At 45.1% G+C, this 22,785-nt stretch overlaps 1 protein-coding gene across 1 annotated transcript in view; it reads right to left on the bottom strand.

Annotated features, from left to right (window-relative positions):
• Positions 1–570: 570 nt before the first annotated feature.
• Positions 571–22,785, bottom strand: part of LOC311239741 (uncharacterized protein) — a 39,351-nt gene continuing 17,136 nt past the window's right edge. The window contains exon 2 of the mRNA XM_084328149.1: positions 571–2,061. Within this exon, the coding sequence (XP_084184275.1) occupies positions 815–1,966 (1,152 nt within the window). The 5' untranslated portion in view covers positions 1,967–2,061 and the 3' untranslated portion in view covers positions 571–814. The remainder of the gene's footprint in view (positions 2,062–22,785) is intronic.

Here is a 22,785-nt window from a genome sequence, read left to right as displayed (position 1 = left end):
TGACATTTCACTGAATCTTTTCTCCCAAGTGGATTTTCTCGAATATTCTAATTTACTGAATCTCTTCTCACATAGCCCCTTCCGTGACTGCGATGTGCACGCCAGGGGCTTTTGAATCCGCAGTCACTCGCAGGCTAATTTGGACCACCAAGCACTGCTTATAAGCTCGGGGTGGGTCAAAAATATATCAGATATGAATTTCAAAAGGTACCTAGCGTACAATTAGGGGTTCACACAGACGCGCTGGGGTCTGAAAGCTCGGAGTTGCTAATAAACATTTTAAATAATTTTTATAAAACAAGTGGTACTCACAGAGCGAGCCGTGTATTTCCGTATTTGGCTGCCTGGTGCGCATGCGCTGTGACACCAATGGCGGAAATACACGGCTCGCTCTGTGAGTACCACTCGTTTTATAAAAATTATTTAAAATGTTTATTAGCAACTCCGAGCTTTCAGACCCCAGCGCGTCTGTGTGTGAACGCCTAATTGTACGCTGGGTAGTGGGTACCTTTGAAATTCATATCTGATATATTTTTGACCCACCCCGAGCTTATAAGCAGTGCTTGGTGGTCCAAATTAGCCTGCGAGCTATAGACCTGCGGGTGACTGCGGATTCAAAAGCCCCTGGCTTGCACATCGCAGTCACACAGACCACAATGATGTGGCTTCTCTGCTGTATGGATTTGCTGATGAATCAGAAGATGTGTACTTGTCCTAAAGTTCTTCCCACACTGGTCACAGAAGGAGGCTTCCATCCTGTGTGAATTCTCTGGTGTGATTTCAGATTACTCGGATGACTAAAGCTCTTCCCACACTAGTCACAGGAATAGGGCTTCTCTCCTGTGTGAATTCTCTGGTGCGATTTCAGATTATGTTGCCGAGTAAAGCTCTTTCCACACTGATCACAGGAATAGGGCTTCTCTCCTGTGTGAATTCTCTGGTGCGATTTCAGATTATGTTGCCGAGTAAAGCTCTTTGCACACTGATCACAGGAATAGGGCTTCTCTCCTGTGTGAATTCTCTGGTGTGATTTCAGATGATGTTGCCCAGTAAAGCTCTTTCCACACTGATCACAGGAATAGGGCTTCTCTCCTGTGTGAATTCTCTGGTGTGATTGCAGACTATTCAGATGACGAAAGCTCTTTCCACACTGGTCGCAAAAGTAGGGCTTCAATCCTGTGTGAATTCTCTGATGCGTTTTCAGACTAGACAGTTGATTAAAGCTCTTCCCACACTGGCCACAGGAGTAGGGCTTCTCTCCTGTGTGAATTCTCTGATGTTTTTTCAGATTAGACAGTTGACTACAGCTCTTCCCACACTGGCCACAGGAGTAGGGCTTCTCTCCTGTGTGAATTCTCTGGTGTATTTGCAGCCTAATCAGATGACGAAAACCCTTTCCACACTGGCCACAGGAGTAGGGCTTCTCTCCTGTGTGAATTGTCTGATGTTTTTTCAGCTCAGACAGTTGACTAAAGCTCTTCCCACACTGGCCACAGGAGTAGGGCTTCTCTCCTGTGTGAATGCTCTGGTGTGTTTGCAGACTAATCAGATGACTAAAGCTCTTTCCACACTGGCCACAGGAATAGGGCTTCTCTCCTGTGTGAATTCTCTGGTGTCTTTTCAGATTCTGTTGCAGAGTAAAACCCTGTCCACACTGGTCACAGGAGTAGGGCTTCTCTCCTGTGTGAATTCTCTGGTGTGTTTTCAGATTCTGTTTCTGAGTAAAGCCCTGTCCACACTGGTCACAGGAGTAGGGCTTGTCTCCTGTGTGAATTCTCTGGTGTGTTTTTAGATTATGTTGCAGAGTAAAGCCCTGTCCACACTGGTCACAGGAGTAGGGCTTCTCTCCGGTGTGAATTCTCTGATGTTTTTTCAGATTAGACAGTTGACTAAAGCTCTTCCCACACTGGTCACAGGTGTAGGGCTTCTCTCCAGTGTGAATGTGTTGGTGTTTATTGAGATTCATCTTTGAACTGAAGCTTTTTCCACACTGGTTACAGCAGAGACCTTTTCTTCCATCCAAGCCTCTTGGTTTCTTCCCAGGCCTGACAGGACAGCTATCTGGATGGAGATAGTGACGGAGAAGAGTGTCAGAGGAAGGAGAGAAAGATAATTGGTTATTTTATTCAGCTTTAGTTTCTATGCAAGAAGTTTATAATGGTATGCATCTTGGTTTTATAGTTTAAGAACAGTGTAGTCCAGAGTCATCTACAGTTATAGACTTAAACCACTTTGTTTCAAGCACCAGTTAGTCAACAGTTTCTGGAGCAGGAGTGGTTATCGTGGCTATGGTTAAGGTCAGTTTAATTTAGTCCAGAACTAAAGCCCCTTTAGTCTCAGGTTATGACAGATTTAAGTGTCACCTTATGGATAAAATATTACATCACACTGTGGGAAATTTCATATACCAGTATCTGTAACAATATATATCACGAATCACGATATAGTATGTTTTCTGTAAATTGGATGAAACATTTGTCTACAAAATAACCACATAATCCATGACTACTTTTGAATAATAAAAGTTTAAACTAAATACAAATGAAAGGCATTTCTCTTTTTATTTGGAAGCAACGTTGAACAGAACGTGATGCTCATGTTTCTTACTACAGACCCAGAACAATGTACTGAATACCTCTTCACCTACGACTGAACTCCTGTACACGGCACCAACACTAGGGCTGCAACTAACCATTATTTTGTTATCGATTCATCTAAACTATTAATTTACCAGAAAAACAACAATTGATTCTATTTGCTATTTAATATTTAAAAATGTTTTACTAGTATCCTTATGCCGGCCCGCCTCAGGCCTGGCATTTTCATCCGGCCCGCTGCCTCACCCAGGAGCAATTCAACTGGCCTGTGATGGAAATCAAGCGCACCTTGTGCAAATGACCGACTTTAAGCAGACTTGATTTGATTTGATTTGTCTGCACCGGCATCTGTTTTCACTCTACCCAAGTCGTGGTTATTCGTTTTCATCCAATTTTACTTGATCAAGTGGATTATTGTTCATTCATCAGCCTAAACTGTAAAAAAATTGTGTAGATGCCATAGAAATAGAGTGAATTATTTTTGATCAAAATATTAACCACCAGGACCAGTTTAACCTAGAATTGCTAATCAGGTGACCAAAACGTCCTCTTTTGCCCGGACACGTCCACTTTTCACACCCTGTCCGGGGCGTCCGGTGGGGTTTTCTAAATTCATGAAAATGTCCGTCATGCGCAAACAGAGGAAGCGGACAGATTTGATTCTGCTCACGAAGCCAAAGCGCAAGTGTACATTTACAGATTAACTGCAGAGGGAATTCCTAATGTACCGCCCCGGTCGGGACAAGAAGCGGTGTGCAACGCTTGACCATATATTTCCATGTGTAATAAAGGTGCCGGAGATCTCAAAGCTCACATGGACACAGAAAAACATGAAAATGCATGATATTTTAAAAGCTGTGCGAGGCGAGAGTTTGACGGCAAAGTTGACAATTTTTTTATTACATTTTATTATTGAAAATTATTCATATGTTTTCATAACTGAATAAGCAAACTGGGACCCTGGAACTCTGAAGCTAGAAATCTGAATGAAAAGTTGCTGTTTAACTGCGGACAGCTGTTTAACTGCGGACAGGGCCAATTTTCCACTTGGACAATGTGGAGGCGGCATTTCCGGTTACGTCACTGTATGCCCTGGTATGTATGTGACAAATAAACCTCTTGAATCTTCCGCGTGTAGGCTTCTTCCGGTCCCATCACAATACATAGACTTTAGCAACTTTTCTCCTGTCAATTAAACAACTTTATCGTCACTTTTTTCTTTTTTAATTACTTTTAAAAATGATTTAATAAGAAAACATTTGTAAAGTGTGTTTCTCAGCGGTTTCTTTTAAGGTTTTTGGGCTGTATTTCATGTACAAAAGTTTACTGTTAGTTAGCCACATTAGCATTTAGCTCCACAATACAACCAACAGTTTACCAGATTAACAAAAAGCGTTGACAAGTTTCCAGAATATCAAACGTGGGTCTAACAGGTGCCACGTCGATACTAATTGAGTAGGGATGCACCAAATATTCGGCCACCGAAACATATCGACCGAAAGTAGTTAAAAAAGGCGTTGTGATGACGTAATCAAAACGCGGCTAGAAGCACGGCGATACTCCCAATATTCAGTCACTTTACTTAATTTCTAAGATTAGATTAGATAATTTAGTCCGGAGTCCGGACTTTGAGAATGCCTGTCTTAGACCTACAGTATAATACTGCCAGTTGCTATAACAAAACCAATGGGTCAGACGATCTGTGGCAAAAAACGTGATCGGGGCATCCCTAACGCCTACTATTTATATGAATGATATTGTCTCTGATATTGTCAGGATCATCTCTATGCGGATGACACTATCGTCTATTGTGTTTGTAGCTAAGGGGCTACACAACCCTGACTGTATTTAATTGATGAGCTTGACAACTACTAAATTATTAATTAACCAGATATTAAATATACACAAGATGGCGGACACTATATTAACTGTGAGGGGACAGTGATACCAAGTTCAATAATCACTTTAATGTTTAACATAAACACACATCATATACACTGGTTTCCTGGTACTAATATAATTTCCATGCAACAATGTCCAAATTAATTATAGTTCCTAAACTAATGGTACCAGATCGTTGGAGCTCTGAATGGAGGGGGACGGAGTGAATAGCAAGGGGGAGAGAGAGAGAGAAGGATGGAGACGATGTTCTCTGGAGTTCCTACTCCCGAGGCTGATGCAGACCCATGTGGTTTAATCCTGTCGTCGCTGGATAGGTGGTCTCGTACGGACCGGGTTCCTATATTCCAAACGCCCGATGGCAGGTTTAATAGCTAATATTCCAAACGCCCGATGGCATGGTCAATAGCTAGTTAGCCCTTTATGCTAAGGCTAAACCGCATGTAGTCCGTAGTAGTTAGTTGAATCCAGAACGCAGCTGGGTTCAGCCCAAAGTCTCTCCACGGTCCTTTATTATCTGCCCGTCCACAAATCTATCGAAGTTATTATTACTTCACTTCTCACAAACTATGTCACTCTGCCGTTTCCAACTCGTGGCTCGACAATGTTATTATTACCTCTCACTAGCCGACCAGCTCTCTCGTAATACACGTTGTGCCTTGTTTTCTGGCTGCTGCGTCAACACACTCTTCCACACACACTGTGCCCAGGCATGTCCTGTACACGCGCATGCGCTCACGCTGTCTACAGGTGTATGCGCGCGCGCCTACGGCGCGATGAATGGATATATGAAAAGGCGAATGATAAAATACTCTTGAAATATATATCTTATACAAATAAACAATATATAAGGTATACAAAATAATAAACGTGGACTTTATGTGTTAATCTGGACCTTCAGAACAGTGTTGTTGACTCAGTGTTGTTGTACAACTACCTAGGGATGTCCCGATCGCATTTCTTTGCTCCCGATCCGATCATGTGATTTTGAGTATCTACCGATACCGATCTTTCCCGATCCGATCTTTCACATTAGTAACCGATTTGACGCATTTGTGTCAGAAACTGGCCAAGCGAGACAAGCCCCTCTCTGTTGTCTCAATAGTCCCTCGAGTGCCGGTGGCTCACGTTACATTCACCCTTAGAATGTGCTTATACGAGAAATATTCAACATTTCAATCTGTTTGCAGTTGCACATTAGTATACATTCACAGTGTTCGACTTACGTAATGATTTGCTCCATTTGTCTGAAACACAGACGATAATCCTCCTCAAAGCAAATATTGACGTTATCCAGGTGAAAAGTTAACTTCATTCAAGCGAGGCATTGCAACCAGAGTAATTAAAAACTCCGCCTCCTTACCTCCCCGAGCACAATGACGCCTCCAGCCTGCTGCTTCATGAGATGGTAATAACCTACATAGAGCCAGGGCTGTACGTTAACTTTTTTTGCACATAGCACTGGTGCTACAGAGGTTGATAGTTTTGTAGCACAGGCCAATATCTTGTAGCACAAGTATAAAACGTGTTATATTTGTAACAGTCACAAATGTGCCTATTGTATTTGTGTTATTTAGTTGCAGTGACATGTTTGGCTGTCATTTTCATGCTGACAAGTTGACGTCACACAGCCAGACACGTTACATGTAAGGAATTATGGGATTTGGTGTTGGGTGTATGGACTCTACTAGGGGTGGGAATCACCAGTTTCATCACGATACGATATCGATTCTTTGGACAACGATACGAAATTTGCCGATATCTGCCACGATACGATACAATGCAGGTGCCTGCAATCGATATGAGATGATATCATAAGCCCATTTAACACAATCAGTAACTGTAACTGAGGGGTACAATTCCCTGACTGTATTGTTAAGTATGGTATTATTAAACCACTACCTCTTGTACTTTAACTTCTGGCCATCCAGTACATGATATAAATATGATGAACACTTTCCCACCTGATGAAACGAAGTCCACACAAATGTACAAATCGAATATTTAATATAGCAAAAGGTATATACAACGTTCACTTGTTTACACTTATGATTTGAAATGCACTTGTATGGCAAATGAGTATTCGTAGGTAAATCAACATTGAATGTCCAATCTCTGGTTACGCAGGGAGTAAGTATACAACCCGGTTCTCTAGGGAACTATAGCGATGGTACTTAAATGATTATAGCTGGATACACTAAGGGGGGGGGGGGGGGGTTCCCGCTGGTTGTAAGACAGTAGGAGGGGGGGGTTAGAGAAGCCGCTGGCGGTATCCCATCTGGCCGACGATTTCTTGGGAGAATTCAAAGTCTTGAACACGGTGCCCACAGAACCTCGGTCCGCAGACGAATACAGCTGGACCCTCTGGTGGACGGTAGCTGCCGGTCCACAACGGAGAGACGTGAGGCGACCTCACTGGTGTAGAGCGCCGTCTCACCTGGAGTCCTCTCCGGGGGGTAGTTCCAACACTCCGCAGTGTTGGCCGTTATCCATGGAATAATCAAAGCACCCAAAGCATAATCCAAGCCATGGAAGGCTCGCCGTCGTCCGGGTAGAGTAATCCAATGTACAGGTCCAGTCGCCCTGGCCCGGAGCTCCTCGGATGCAAGCACCACTAGTGGTCTGCCCAGTCTGGTTAAGACTCCAGATAACGTCAGGAACGATGGGGGTACTGATAACTTTATAACTCTAACCGAACGATGCACCATACATAATAGACTATTATTAGCTTAATAGAATACGTCCAACTCGACGGTATAGTGCCAAACTATGACAACTCAACTATTAATCCACACGATATCTCAATGCCTATTCTGAGGCCAAGTAGGCCTTACTGCACCACACGTGCGTCGTGGGTGAGGCTTCGCGTCTGTTACTCGGTTGGAGGGTAAAGAACTAATGGACTAAAAGAAAGTTCTACTTTACTTGCGCCATATATATATGCGCTGTGAACAAATAGTACCATTCGTATTTCGCCAGACGTATTCCTACGCGGAACCGGGCTTGCCACGACATGTTGGGCGGCACGATTGAACTTGAACCTAGGGGTATGGCTGCTGGCGCCAGGTTCTCGTCCAATGGTAGAATGAAACTATTATGGGCTGTTTAGTAGACTAAAGGGATATTCAGTGCATATTGTACAAGGAATATACAGGGGATATCAAACGATATACAAATACTATTAAATATATATATATAAATAAATATATATATTCGGTTTAATCTGATCCTTCACAACAGCCGCCCCCTAATTAGTCCCACCTAATTAGCTAAGCAGAGACAGATTAACCGCACTGTCTACCACTCAAGGTCCGCTGTAAGGGTCAGTCAACTCACAAAGTCATGGGGTCATGGTCATCATCGATAGTATCTGGGAGTCGGGGCAGTTCTATTAGCCTCGCCACGGGTCGTGTGTAAGTGCGCCCTTGGACGAGTACTTCAGCTGCTCGGACCTTGCCATCGGCACCGGTGATCACTTTGCTTACGCGGCCAGCCGGCCACATAGCTCTGGGTAGTGACTGGTCGATAATCATGACGACTGTTCCTTCTGTCAAATTGTCTCTCTCTTTTTCCCACTTCTGGCGGGTCTGTAGAGACGGTAGGTAGTGGAGTAGGAAGCTGCTCCAAAACTTGTCAGCTAGTACTTGACTGTACCTCCACATTCTTCGGCCGTTCGCTTCTTCAGGCCTGTACATTGTCTGGGGTAGCGCGGGGTCCAGCCGCCCCATTAAGAGTGTGTTGGGGGTGACTGGGTCGACATCTGCTACATCACTGGAGACGTAACCGAGGGGCTTTGAGTTCAATACTCCCTCGATCTCGGTGAGGACTGTCATTAGGACTTCTTCCGCCACAGTCTGGGCCCCAAGCACGGCGTACAGGGCTGTCTTTATGGAACGTACTTCTCGTTCCCAGGTTCCACCGAAGTGGGGTGCGTTCGGGGGATTAAACTGGAAGTCAATCTGGGATGGAGCGAGGTGGGTCTTAAGTTCTGGGCCCATAGCTTGGAAGCTCTCTCTCAGCTCTCTTTCTCCGCCTTTGAAGTTTGTCCCGTGATCAGACAACAATGTAGACGGTTTTCCTTTCCGTGATGTGAATCTTCGGAAGGCCATAAGGAATGAGTCTGTGCTCATGGTCGGAAGGAGCTCGATATGTATCGCTCTGGTGGTCATGCATTTGAATACAATACCCCACCGCTTCTCGGTTCCTCTTCCTCTCCTTATATACAACGGGCCAAAACAGTCCATGCCTGTGGAGTGGAATGGCTTGTCGCCGAGTCGGAGGCGACAGGGGGGTAAGTCAGCCATCCGTGGTATGCTGGGCTGCGCGCGCCACTTTCGGCAGTCTAGACAGGTTCGCTGGAAGCGTCGCACCGCTTCTCTTCCTTGAAGTATCCAATAGCGACGTCTGATCTCCGCGAAGACTCTCTCTGCTCCTGCGTGGTGTACATCCTCGTCGTATTTCTTTATGATCAGCTCTGTGACCTTGTGTCGGCTGTTCAAGACTATCGGGTACTTAATGTCATCCGGTAGATCGGGGGCTCTCCGCAGGCGACCACCCACTCTGATGAGATTATGGGCGTCACTCTCGGGTGCCAGGTGGAGCAGTCTGCTGTCTGATGGGACGGGCTTTCCTCCCTGTAGACAGTCTAGCTCATCGGGGAACGAGTCTCTCTGGGCTCGTTGTAGTAGAAGAAGTTCTGCTTCTTCGTAGTCAGCTGCTGACATGTCAGTGGTGGACTGAATCTCTGGGTGGTGCCACAGGAATGTCTTTTGCTGCGCACTCTCTAGGGTAATGCAGTCATCTATGTTGGGGTCTGCGGAGGCGACTGTGCTCAGTCCACAGAACATAGGTTTCTTGTTCTCAGCCTCCTCGTTACTTGCTTCCCGTGGGGTGGGCGTAGGCCACTCTTCTTCCGGGAGCTTGAGGAATTCTGGTCCGTCACTGTAGATGTTGCGACGGGTGAGGTCATCCAGGGACATTCCCCGGGTGATGACGTCAGCTGGGTTGTGTTTGGTGTCCACATACCGCCAGCTCGCTGCTTCTGTTAACTCTTGAATCTCGGTGACTCTGACTCCCACGAAGACTTTGTATCTGCATGAATCAGACTTGATCCATGTGAGTACTGTCGTGGAATCTGACCACAAGATTGTTCTGTGCACCGGAATGGTGAGTTCACGTTGGATTAACGTGGCTAGATGCGCTCCTGCTAGGGCTGCGCAGAGCTCTAGACGCGGGATAGATTGTTGCTTACGTGGGGCTATTCTTGAGCGGGCCAGGATGAAAGCAGTGTGTATCTTTCCTTCCTTCTCTTGGGCACGCAAGTAGGCCACCGATCCATAGGCTACTTCGGAGGCGTCGCTGAAGACGTGTAGATCAATCTTGCATGTCTCTGGCCTCACTGTGGATGGGAAGTAGCTGCGGCGTATATTGACGCCTGGGAGTGAGCGGAGTTCCGTCTCCCACTCTCTCCATGTTGAGGCAAGGTGTGCGGGTATTGGGTCGTCCCAGCCCTGGTCCTTGTCCCATAGTGCTCGTACAATCATCTTTGCCCTGGTGGTGTAAGGTAGAATACATCCCAACGGGTCATATTGTCTGGCGAGTGTTCTGTACACACTCCGTCTGGTGGTCGGTGTCGCCGTCGACCTTCCCTGCTCTGTCAGGGGTTTGTGTCTATAGTGGAGCGAGTCTGTTTTGAAGCGCCAGACTAGTCCTAGTGTCATTTCTTGGGCTTCTCCTGGGATGGTCGCCATCCAGGTCTCGCTGCTGGCAGCCTTGTCCGCGGGGGAGAGGCTGCGCAATACGTGCGGGTCACTGCTGGCCCACTGCCTGAGATCAAAGCCGCCTTTGATCAGGGAGGCGCGTAGCTTGATTAGGAGAGCCTCGGCTTCTTCTTGAGTCGAAACGCTTTGTAAACAGTTGTCCACGTAGAAACTGTTCTTCACACTGTGTCGGACCTCTTCATCTGCTGCTGGGTCCTCTGCGACGTGTTTCTGTAGTGCAAATGTAGCACAGCACGGGCTGCATATGGTTCCGAAGGGGAGTACTTCCCACTGGTAGATGGCTGGGTTCTCATCTCCGATCCTCTCTCTCCATAGGAACCGCAGCAGGGGCTTGTCCTCCTCCACTAGTCTCACCTGCAGGAACATCCCTTTGATATCCCCGCTGATAGCCACCTTGTCCTGGCGGAAGCGCAGTAGCACGCCTAGTAGGGAGGGGCCGAGTGTGGGGCCGGGCAAGAGCTCTTTATTCAGATTTTGGGATCCGATCTGGTAGCTGCAGTTAAACACAATGCGATCCTTGCCGTTGTGATGGACCTTGTGATGCGGCACGTACCATGATTCGGTCGTCTGATCGGCCTCTTTAATGTCAATCTTTGTTACGTGTCCCGCTGTGATTAGCTTCTCAATCTCAGCGCGGTACACACACTCTTGAGCGGGGTCTTTGGCTAGGCGCCGCTCTGTGTTCAATAGATAGCGCTCCGTGGCGTCTTTCTTTGCGTGAAAGGTGGGCATTCCCTCTCGCCTCAGGAGTGGAGTTGCGTATCTCATCACTCCGCCGACTGTGACTCTCTTTGTCCCTTGCTCGAGTAGGTTGATGGCGTAAATGTCTTCTTTAGAACGAATATCTTTCTTTTCGTTCTTAAAGGGCATTGTCTCTAGTGTCCATAGCCTCTCGACATGTTGCAGGAGAGTGGTGTCTTCTTCTGTCGTTCTGGAGTGGAGGCAGCTAGTGGCTGCTGTTCGGTTGAGAGATTTAGCGAGGGGGCCTTGTAGGGTCCACCCTAGGCGGGTCTCGACTGCTGCAGGACAGCCTCGGGGTCCTGTATGGACCCGGTCAATCGGGACTATGAGTTCTGCATGGTCGGAGCCTATCAGCAGGGTCGGGGTAGCGCCGTCTATGAGCGGGATAGGTAGTTGTCGCAGGTGCACATATTTATCCATCAACTTGGCGATAGGGTAGGTGTACTGCGATAGTCCTATTTCTTGGCTGGTGAAAGCATTTGTAATCCTATACCGTCGCTCTGGCTGCCCGTTTGCTGCGATAGTGAAGGAGACATTCTCGCCCTTTATCGTCTTTAAATCTCTTCTTATTGTCCGAATAGTCATTTCGTTCTCGCTCCCCCGCAGTCCCAGCTGGGCCGCAGCGGACGCGAGCAGAAGGGTCTTCTCTGACCCGTCATCAAGGACGGCGTAGGTGTCCATGACTTTATCTTGGTAGCTCAATGTCACACGGACTACCTTTAAGAGCACTTGGGCGCCGCTGCTGCTGGCGGGATCAATGTACATGACACTTGCCTTGGTGCCGCTCGATGGTGCAGGTGAAGGCCGTCTTCTGTTACTTTCGTGTAGTATATCTAGATGGGCTCCGTCGCACCGACTGCACCTTTTCTTTAGGCGGCATTCGGCTGCCATGTGTGGTCGCGCACATCGGTAACAGCGCCTGTTGGACTTTATCCATTGACTCACTTCTTCTGCATTCATCTTTGTGAACAGGTCACATTGTGACAGCCAGTGTTCTTTCTCACAGTAGGGGCACGCCATCTTCCACTTCTCTTTTCTCGAGGGGGTGCTGTGGCTCTTACTGCTCGGTACTGACTCTGATTGGTGCATGACAGTCACCGATCTTCTTCCATAATTTATTCTCCTGGGTCCCTCTCTGGAGCTTGGCGTGCTCCGCCCGAACGTATCCAGTCGTAAGCTGCTGACTTCTCTCGCCAGGAAGTCGGCTAGATCAAGGAGGGATGGTTCGGGGCCGTTGGGATCCCGGTAGTCTCTCTGCCGCCTAAAACGCTCTTGTCTTGCGGGTGGCAGCTTCTCCAAAATCCTCTCGACGTTAGAGTTGGCGTATAGCTCATGCATGCCCTTTTCCCGTTGCGCTCCCAGCATCCCTACCAGGGACTGCACTTTGATTGACAGGTCGTCTAATGAGCGATTGTCTGTTGCTGGGGGTAGGCGATCAATATGCCTTATCTCTTGGATTACGTAATCCCATATACGTCCATATCTCTGGTCCAGCGCCGCCAGGGCCGCTGTGTATGGGGTCGTAGAGGTGGCATAGGCCAGCGCTATATTGTGTGCTCGCGGTACTTTCAGGTGCTTCAGTAATATTGCATACTTGTGGCGTTCATCAGCGACATCCACCATCATTGTCTCTAAGCACATCCGGAGCTCCGTGTACTGTGCTCGATTCTCATAGGTGAAGTCTGGAAACGACGGCGTGGCAATGTATGACGCCGTGGATGGCTGATACATCGGCAAGCGTTGGGGGAGAGACCTCCTAGGCGAGTCCCCTCTTGCGCCTCTCTGTGGGCTGGTACCGACAGGGTACCATGGCCCGCTGGTCCAGGTGCTATTCCTCGGGGCTGGTCGTGCGTCGTGCTCACCCGTGAATAGAGTCGGGGGTCTGTAGCGCAGCGCCGCGGGGGTATAGCCTGGGCTGTACTGGACCTCCTGGTCCGGTGGAGTACTGTGCTGTCGTCGGGCTTGGTTCTCCTCCTCTCCCTCTTCTTCCTCTATCAGGTCTTCCAGATCCTGTAATCGTTTATTTAGCTTCTCCGCAGTGTATGCCGCTCCTTCCTTGTAGCTGGGTCTCGCTTGGACCGGTCTGGGAAGGGGGTCTGCGGGGGGTATAGGCTCGGTCTGTTGGTCAAGTTCAGGGTTGCTTGCTCGGTTAGGAGACGCTGCCCTTGACTGTTGTCTCGACGAGTTCCTTGAACCCCTGGCGGAGGGAGAGGGTGTTGCCTTGCGGATCAGCTGCTCCATTAGCTGCGCTTGTAACTTGTCGCGCTCGACTTCGCGCTTGGTGAGATCTGCTTCTCTTTGGGCACCGGCAGCGGCGCGCTGGGCGTCGGCCCGGTCTCTTGCCATATTCTCTTCCGTCTGAAGGAGTCTCATCTCCAGGCGTGTGCGCTCTTCTTCGCTCCGTTGCTGTGCTTGGAGGCGTTCTCTTTCAATGGTAAAATGTTCGCGCTCGCTAAGCGTCTGTGCTTGGAGTCGATCGCGTTCGGTAGAGGCTGTCAGGCTGACGAGGAACGCCTGTTGTAGCATCCTCTCCGCTTCGCTGGGGGAAGGCGGTTGTGGAGGTGAGCCGCTCCTGGGTGAGCCGCTCCTGGGTGTACTCGTTGGGGAGTCCTGGAGCTCTATTTCCTCGGCGCTCTCCTCCTCTTCTTCCGTGCAGAGTTCTCTCTCTGTAGGGTTGTCTTCCTCCCGGGGCTGGTCGGGGACTACTTCTTCGGTATTGGCGGGGGGGTAAAGGCATGTCAGCTCCCTCCTGGTCCCCACCGTGAGCTTGGTCAGTTACATTAGGACCTACTAGGGCCTCTGTGGTCGGGGAAACCTGGTCGTTAAGGTCAGACATAATTTTACTTTCTACTTTTACCGCGTTTACCGTTTGTCGAAGGCTAGGTAGTTGACTGACAGCGTAATCCTCTAAGTACTGAGGTGTCTGTCGTCTGCGCCGCGGGTGTTCTACGTTAGGAGGACCGTTTCGTGGAGTGTTCATCATAGGCCATTTTAATATTAATAACACTATATTAATATTACACTAGTTACCCTCCGGCTCGAAGGACCAATTGTAACTGAGGGGTACAATTCCCTGACTGTATTGTTAAGTATGGTATTATTAAACCACTACCTCTTGTACTTTAACTTCTGGCCATCCAGTACATGATATAAATATGATGAACACTTTCCCACCTGATGAAACGAAGTCCACACAAATGTACAAATCGAATATTTAATATAGCAAAAGGTATATACAACGTTCACTTGTTTACACTTATGATTTGAAATGCACTTGTATGGCAAATGAGTATTCGTAGGTAAATCAACATTGAATGTCCAATCTCTGGTTACGCAGGGAGTAAGTATACAACCCGGTTCTCTAGGGAACTATAGCGATGGTACTTAAATGATTATAGCTGGATACACTAAGGGGGGGGGGGGGGTTCCCGCTGGTTGTAAGACAGTAGGAGGGGGGGGTTAGAGAAGCCGCTGGCGGTATCCCATCTGGCCGACGATTTCTTGGGAGAATTCAAAGTCTTGAACACGGTGCCCACAGAACCTCGGTCCGCAGACGAATACAGCTGGACCCTCTGGTGGACGGTAGCTGCCGGTCCACAACGGAGAGACGTGAGGCGACCTCACTGGTGTAGAGCGCCGTCTCACCTGGAGTCCTCTCCGGGGGGTAGTTCCAACACTCCGCAGTGTTGGCCGTTATCCATGGAATAATCAAAGCACCCAAAGCATAATCCAAGCCATGGAAGGCTCGCCGTCGTCCGGGTAGAGTAATCCAATGTACAGGTCCAGTCGCCCTGGCCCGGAGCTCCTCGGATGCAAGCACCACTAGTGGTCTGCCCAGCCTGGTTAAGACTCCAGATAACGTCAGGAACGATGGGGGTACTGATAACTTTATAACTCTAACCGAACGATGCACCATACATAATAGACTATTATTAGCTTAATAGAATACGTCCAACTCGACGGTATAGTGCCAAACTATGACAACTCAACTATTAATCCACACGATATCTCAATGCCTATTCTGAGGCCAAGTAGGCCTTACTGCACCACACGTGCGTCGTGGGTGAGGCTTCGCGTCTGTTACTCGGTTGGAGGGTAAAGAACTAATGGACTAAAAGAAAGTTGTACTTTACTTGCGCCATATATATATGCGCTGTGAACAAATAGTACCATTCGTATTTCGCCAGACGTATTCCTACGCGGAACCGGGCTTGCCACGACATGTTGGGCGGCACGATTGAACTTGAACCTAGGGGTATGGCTGCTGGCGCCAGGTTCTCGTCCAATGGTAGAATGAAACTATTATGGGCTGTTTAGTAGACTAAAGGGATATTCAGTGCATATTGTACAAGGAATATACAGGGGATATCAAACGATATACAAATACTATTAAATATATATATATAAATAAATATATATATTCGGTTTAATCTGATCCTTCACAACAGTAACATTTAGATCAACTCAAAAGGTAACAAATATAATTTGATTTTTTTTTAGCTCTTCCAGACATGTAAATGAAAAACTATTTATTGTTTTTAATACAAATAGACCTCCTGTTCACTATAAAGTGCCACGTTTTGATATATTGAGCTTTAAACTTTAAGTAAATATTTTTTGGAACACGCAACCCAAAACCCCTTCCTCTCCCAAACCGTTCCTGCAATTGTTTTATGTTGCATGATGATCATGCATACATTTATTATGTATTGTATTTTTTATGTTTAAATATCAACATTATCTGTCCACCCTCAGTACATTTACTATCAATATAATATACTCGTCTGACTTCATCATGTCTTTTCAAACGCACACACACAGAAGGGAGAATGCCTGCCCCCCCCTCCTTCCCAGTCCCCACTCTGCTGTTCTCTATCGCTCTGAACAGGGCTTTAGCTTGTTGTTAGCTTACGCTAACATAACGTTAAATCCGGTCTTAAACACGACGTGGTCATAAAGGAATGGCGAGGATTGCAAAGCATGTTATATGCATTTGACCCGTTGCGGAATAAAACAGCAGGGATTTGTTTTGGGTCAAACATGGGATGGGCATTTTAATGGGTTTTAATCTAAAATAATTCAGGAGTACAGTTTTGAGTAAAACATCAAACATTTGTTTTTGTTTTCTTAAAAAAATGATATTTTTTTATATCTCGCAGCATATTTTACGTTTTTTTTCTTATATTAAAGTATATTTAGTTTTTAAGAATTGTAAAGGATAGGCAAAAATAAGCATGTGCTTCAGCCTATTCCTTTTTTCAGTCATTGAGTTTGGATTTTGTGTGTGAGCTTACTTTGAATATGTACATTTGTGATTATTTATTATTATTTTTATTTTTTTGAAAGTCCACACAAGTGTGTTTTTGATTGATCTGTAAACAAAGACCGGAAATAAACTATTCATCATCATCATCTTCAAATATTCTATATAAAAAAAATTGGTTAATCGTTTAACTGATAGTTTAACAAGAAAACAAAAAGAATAGTGTGCAGCGCACTGATAATTTAGCTACTGTGATCCTCACCTTCACTCAACTAATTATCATAATTGCTACAAATTATCATAATTTTCCATTTAGTCATCAAATAATATGCGACTGTGACCTCAAATCCCCAAAATAATGTCACCACTGGAACCCCCGACCCCATAAAACCCTATGAAGTGGTATTGCATGATGGCTTATGTCTATTATTTTCCACCTTTTTGGGATAGGGAGAGGGGTTCCGTTTGATGATCTCCTAAAGATCCACAAATCACTCTAAAATCAATCTTAGCATAACATTTGCACAGAATGACAGAAAGTATAACCGCAAAGAACAATGATATACGGCAATGATTATTCACAAATGTGCAAGAATCTAACATATTGTAGCTCCGCCCAGTGGCGGCTCGCCACTAGGGGCGCAAGGGCGCCGACCCACCTGCTGGCCAGCTGCTGTTAAATCAGAGAAGAAGAAAATAAAACTTTTTCGTTTTTGTGTTTTATAGCCTATAAATAATATAAACATGTTTAAAATGAATAATATTTACTCATTTTAAGTATGTTTGTATTTGAATTTTTTATTCAGTGCGCGTGCACGAGCGAGGTACAGTGCAGAGAGTGACGCCGAGCGTCACCATTACTCACAGAACTTTGTTATAGTTATAACCTATCGTTTTGTGAAATGGGCTCTTTCGGTTTCACTGTAAAAGTCCAAGAGGAAATGAACACGGCGATTATCCGTGCACGGCTCGAATGTGCTTGCGTGCACGTATAATATTGATCATCTAGTGTTTATTTGAAAACGATTCATAAATAGGCAGACGAATATCAACGTTCTGGAATATTCCAGTAAAAGACGATTATCATAGTCTTTCAATGGTCTAGAATGAACTGTTTTTTACCTCAAAACGGGTGCTTTTCAAAATGCTCTCAAACGGAAATTAAGCGATAAAAAAACAATCTGCCTTGACAGCACTGACTGGAAAAGGATTCTTTGATAAGCGACGGGCAGATTAGACACATAGCCATAATTTAAAACATAGATTAGGCTAGGCCTGCCGCGATAAGCAATAAATCGATTAATTGCTGCGATAATTAAAATGAATGCAATGATTTTGACGGGCGCGATTAATTGCTATTTGCGCGTTTGTTTTAATGAGGCGGAACCAGTGCCCCTTGTCAGTCACTGTCCGTGTTGGGAGGCGGGCCGCTGACGTTACTAGAGTACAGCACGGGAGCTCCGTGGGGCAACGTCACATAGCTTAACTACATTTCTCAATAGTGTTGCTCCTTTTAACCAAGTAGCATTATTTGTAGTGTAACGTTAGCTATTTTTAGACCCAAGTAGTTACTCGCTACTGCCCGGAGAAACTGGACTGCTAAATAAAGATGAAAGATAGAGCTTTGATTCTCATTCCATGCTAACAACATTAGCTAAATAGCTAACAAACTAAATACAACGTATAGCATAGCTACAAGTACAACACAGAATAACGTTAATACAATTACATGCATCATTGTTTACAATGAACGGGTGGGGCTAGTCAAAGGACTGGACACAGGGACAAGTCAAACATGAATTAATTTATTATAACACTCCGGTAGTTTCGAGTCGTGCTGCAGTGCTTACGCACCACAGCTATTCTATTATATACTGCTTTGACGCTTCCTCCTCATCGTTGATTGCCTGTAGTAGCTGCATCTAACGTTAGTAGCTAACGTTAAAACTAACCTAAAGTTAGTTGTTCACCAACAATTTGTTTTATCATTAGCTCAAAAACAGAACCGGACGAGACAAGTTGTCGGCTCATAGTTTCTGCTTAGGATAATCACAACAATACTTCCGGTCCGGTCGGTGGGCTTCAAAATAAAAGTCTAAAACACCGGAAAAGACGGAGCGGTGGGCTTCAAAATAAAAGTTTTGGGAAATAAATTTCTCAAAAAAAATTCTCTAACCGGTCGCAATAATATCGCTTATCGCGATATTTTCGGGGGCAATTAATCGCCCAGCAAAATGTGTTATCGTGGCAGATATTAAGCGTAACATTGGCGCCGATGGTGGCATTGAAGCGCTACCTCTGGCGCCACCTCGTGGCATTCAAAGTGTTAAACAGAAGGTTTTGTAGATACAGTACTGAATTCTGCCATCCGGACACATGCAATTTGAAATATGATTATAGAATATAGAATATCAGGCATAAAATGGTTATGCGATTAAAATGAGATTAATTAGATTAATTAATTACAAATCCTGTAATTAATTAGATAATTTTTTTTAATCGCCTGACAGCACTAATTTAAAGTTATTCTTAAAGCCCAACTTGCAGGTTAAACCCTACTCTTCAATTATGGGTAGTGTCACATAGCAATGTCACAAGACAATATAGAATAAGCTGGAACGGGCTGTATGTGAAAACCAGCCCGTCCAGTAGTGCTTTTAAAGCAAGGTCCCGGGCAGGTAATAAAGTGAACACAAGACGTTGATCCAAATAGTAAATTATATTTATTCTTGCAGGGTAGGACTTGAAACCTCCACTGATTTAACTAGGCAACAAAGGGAAAAAACAACCCACAAACATGTAAACAAATAGGGAAAAAGGTAATTGGAGAACAGACAAAGTGAGGTATGGGAAAATACTAAATATATATATATAATACCCTATGATATAACATAATATAAAATATAGTATAATTCCGATAAATATATATATATATATATATGGATACTTACTTCCACGCAGGAAGGCAAATGGCTCTAAGGCCCACAACACAATACCTATATATCTGGCTATTGGTAAGTCCACACACAGTGGCCAACATAAGCACAAGGTAATCCACACACAGTGGTCAATCAATGGCAACCTCACGAAACTCTGTTCAGTGTCAACTGACAGAGTGAGGCGCCCCGATGTGTGTCATCTCCACTCTATTAACCACCCATCTCCACTGCCTGTTCCAAGGTGCACCAATCAGATGCAACCAATCCAATCAGGGAGATGAGTGGCATCTGTGAATAGAAACAGAAATTAGGAGATGACACAACACCACACATAACAGACAACACAAATAATATATTACCCTGATGTTACATGGTGTTAAAATATATGGCAATAATGATAATGAACAACCCACGTACGTGACAGTAGTTTACATCATTGGTATCTAATTTCATTATTTATTTTTTTCCATTCGACGCCGGAAATGCCACTCAGAAAGAGTTAAAAAGGTCCGCGCACAAATAACATGCACGCGCAAATCAAAAAAGCTTATCAGACGCTAGAGGGCGGTGACGTCAAGCGAGGCAACTTTCCCCTACTTCTGATCCACTACAAGGAGTTTTGACGAGTGCAGAAAGCTATTTGATCCAAATGGACGCCTTACAAGACGCAAATGGGTTTAATCGTCTGAGACTTTGATGGACCAGCTACAACTGGTTGAAACAAGGTAGTTATAATGTTTTTAATGTCGTAAAAAAAGAACTACATTTACCACTAGGCAGCCTGTTGTTCAGTACAGCAGCGCTACTGGTCTGTCGCCTTATCCCCGGGTTATCCCCGGGTCATAGCTGGCTATATCGCTCTGGCTAACATTACCCCGCTAACGTTAGCATCTGTTAGTCTACTGTTGTGCATGTAAAAGAGTTTTGGGAACGAGTAAAATGTGTAGGTCCTCTTCTCAGACCTGTGGGGCAAAGCACTGCACACACACCATTTTAAATCGGGTGAATGCTGGCTAGCAAGCTACACGTCCCGGCATGTTGATACGATAGTAGCCCCTTTACCCGGCATGTTGATACGATAGTAGCCCCTTTAGCTCCACTCGGTGCATCAGTGACGATAGCTATGAGCTAACTAACGCTACAAGCTCAAACACCTTATAACTACTACTATTGTCGTGTCCATAAGTTCCCTGGCATAATACTTGTGAGGACAAAGGTATACAAAGAGGAGAGAACTATTTTAAATCGGGTATTCATGCCGGCTGGCAAGCTAGACGTCGGGGTATGTTGTTAGCACAATGGCTACCAAGCTAAGCTAAGCTACGGCGTCTGGCGTTGTGGACACAATATGTACAGCGACGCAATGATTTACATTATTACAAATATGGTAACGTGGTTGTGGCTTTTACAAATAGTGGTTGGCTTTGGAGATGGATGGCTATGATCACGGAGCAATAGTGTTAGGTGAAACAGATACATTTTCATTCATCACTCCTCGGCTAGTAGTAGCAAGGCTCTCTGCTTCGTGCCACTAGCTGTGTGTGTGACTCTCAGAGCCCCTCTCCCTGCCACTACTGCTGCCCCCTGCTGTCCTGTACCCAGCGTGACATCATCATTAAGAGGACACACGCACGCTATGAAAACCATGGATTGAAATATGTGTGTGCATGGAGGCTGTGGTTTAGTCGACAAAATTTTTTGATAAAAACGCTAAAACTGGGTCAATTTCGATAATTTTTTTTCTCTTCATGAAAGTCAGCGTTGGCCTAGTCACATTGTTTATTGAACAAAAATACAACCTGCAAGTTGGCCTTTAATGACTTTGAGGCAGAGACATCTGGATGCAGATGTTTTGACTGATTTATATTGCCCCTGTTGGAACCCTGATATCGATGACTTGTGATGAATATTTTTTGATTCTGTAATTTGTTCTTTATTTTATTGTTAATTGTTATATGTTTTTATATCTGGTTTTAGAACCAAACACAGTACTACATCCCTCTGGTTACAAATTATATTATCTCAGCATTAGATAAGAGGAAACACTGTGCTGCCCTCTTTGTAGATTTGTCAAAAGCCTACCTCACTACCTGCTTCTAAAATCTAACATTGGCTTGGATGGTAATGCCTGAGTCTGGTTTCGGGATTATCCATCTTCTAGGCGTCAGTGTGTGAAGTTGGGTCAAGCCCAATCTGAATTTCTGTCCATAACTAAAGGTATGCCGCAAGGTTCCGTTTTGGGTACTGTCCTTTTTACAATCTACATCAATCATATTGTTTCTTCTTTGTACGGATGTAAATCCCATTTGTATTCTGATGATACAATTGCGTACTGTATTGCTGATTCTGTTCAGTTGGCCATTGAGAAATTGCAGATTTCTTTTGATGCTCTTCAGGAGGCCCTTGTTAATCTTGAATTAGTTCTTAACTCAATGGACGCCAACCACGTTTAAACGCGTTTGGCGGACAACCGCTAAACGCCAACCACGTATATAGTATACGTTATTTGATCGTTTTTCCTTTTTTTCCGATATTTGTATTCATTATTCATCTGGGGACCTTGGCGTTACCATAGGGAATGAGTCGGAGATCGCCAAAGTGCAATACCGGTCGCATCCAGCTAGACGGTGGTATCGAGCACCCTTTGAAACCTTGTATCTTGGCCTGTGCGTTGATGAAATGTCTCCGGGTCGGCTTTTTTTTTCGGGCAAGGGAAGCGGTTATAACAATCAGATTGAGAAGAATCAAATGCTCCCGATGCATGATGTGTGGTGGATTATGTTGGCGACACGATGGACATCAATACTTGGAATCACGATCAGATAATTGGAATATTCTTTTTGAGGTACATCCTAGTCGAGGTAAGGGCTATATGATATCAATCTTGCGTTGATCCAACCATGCCTTCACCTCGAACCAAACATGTGTGTGTAACGTTACTCCACAACGTATGCCGTTGGTGACGATCAAAGCATCAAAAAAAACCTTTGATGCATTCATGATGAAACATAATACCTATGATATAGATTTGATTTGAGAATAATAGCTGGTCCAGGCAAGAAACGGCAACAGTTATAGTATAATATACGCATAAGGCTATTCCTCAGCATTACCCCAGACCGATCTAAAAACATACTTATATTCACCACGGTATAACGCGCGAATGTATGCATGGACAAATTATTGACCGGAAGAAAGTCACTGTCAAATGACCATAGTATTGTATCCATAGCTATAATATAGAATATAGTTATAGCTCTACAAACAAGGTGATGGACTCCTATCTTTTAAAGCGTGGCAGTGCTTAGACGGGGCCCGAAAACAGCAGTCAATGAGTTAATGCTAGTAACACAATATTTATGTTGTTTTCAAGAGCCAGAAATATTGACTTTGATAATGTGCAGGTATCTACTATAAGTGGATCTTGTATAGAGAGTCACTGAGTATAAATATCTTGGCCTGTGTCTCGACGGGAAATTTACATTTAAGTTCCATGTGGATAATCTTGCCTCTAAACTGCGACAGAAAATTGGTTTCCTGTACAAGAAATTTGGTTTCCTGTACAG

This window comes from Notolepis coatsorum (genome assembly GCF_963971535.1).
Source record: "Notolepis coatsorum genome assembly, chromosome: 14".
Classification (NCBI taxonomy): Eukaryota; Metazoa; Chordata; class Actinopteri; order Aulopiformes; family Paralepididae; genus Notolepis; species Notolepis coatsorum.
Note: the sequence above shows the minus strand (reverse complement) of the source record. Positions and strands in the feature narration are given on the sequence as shown.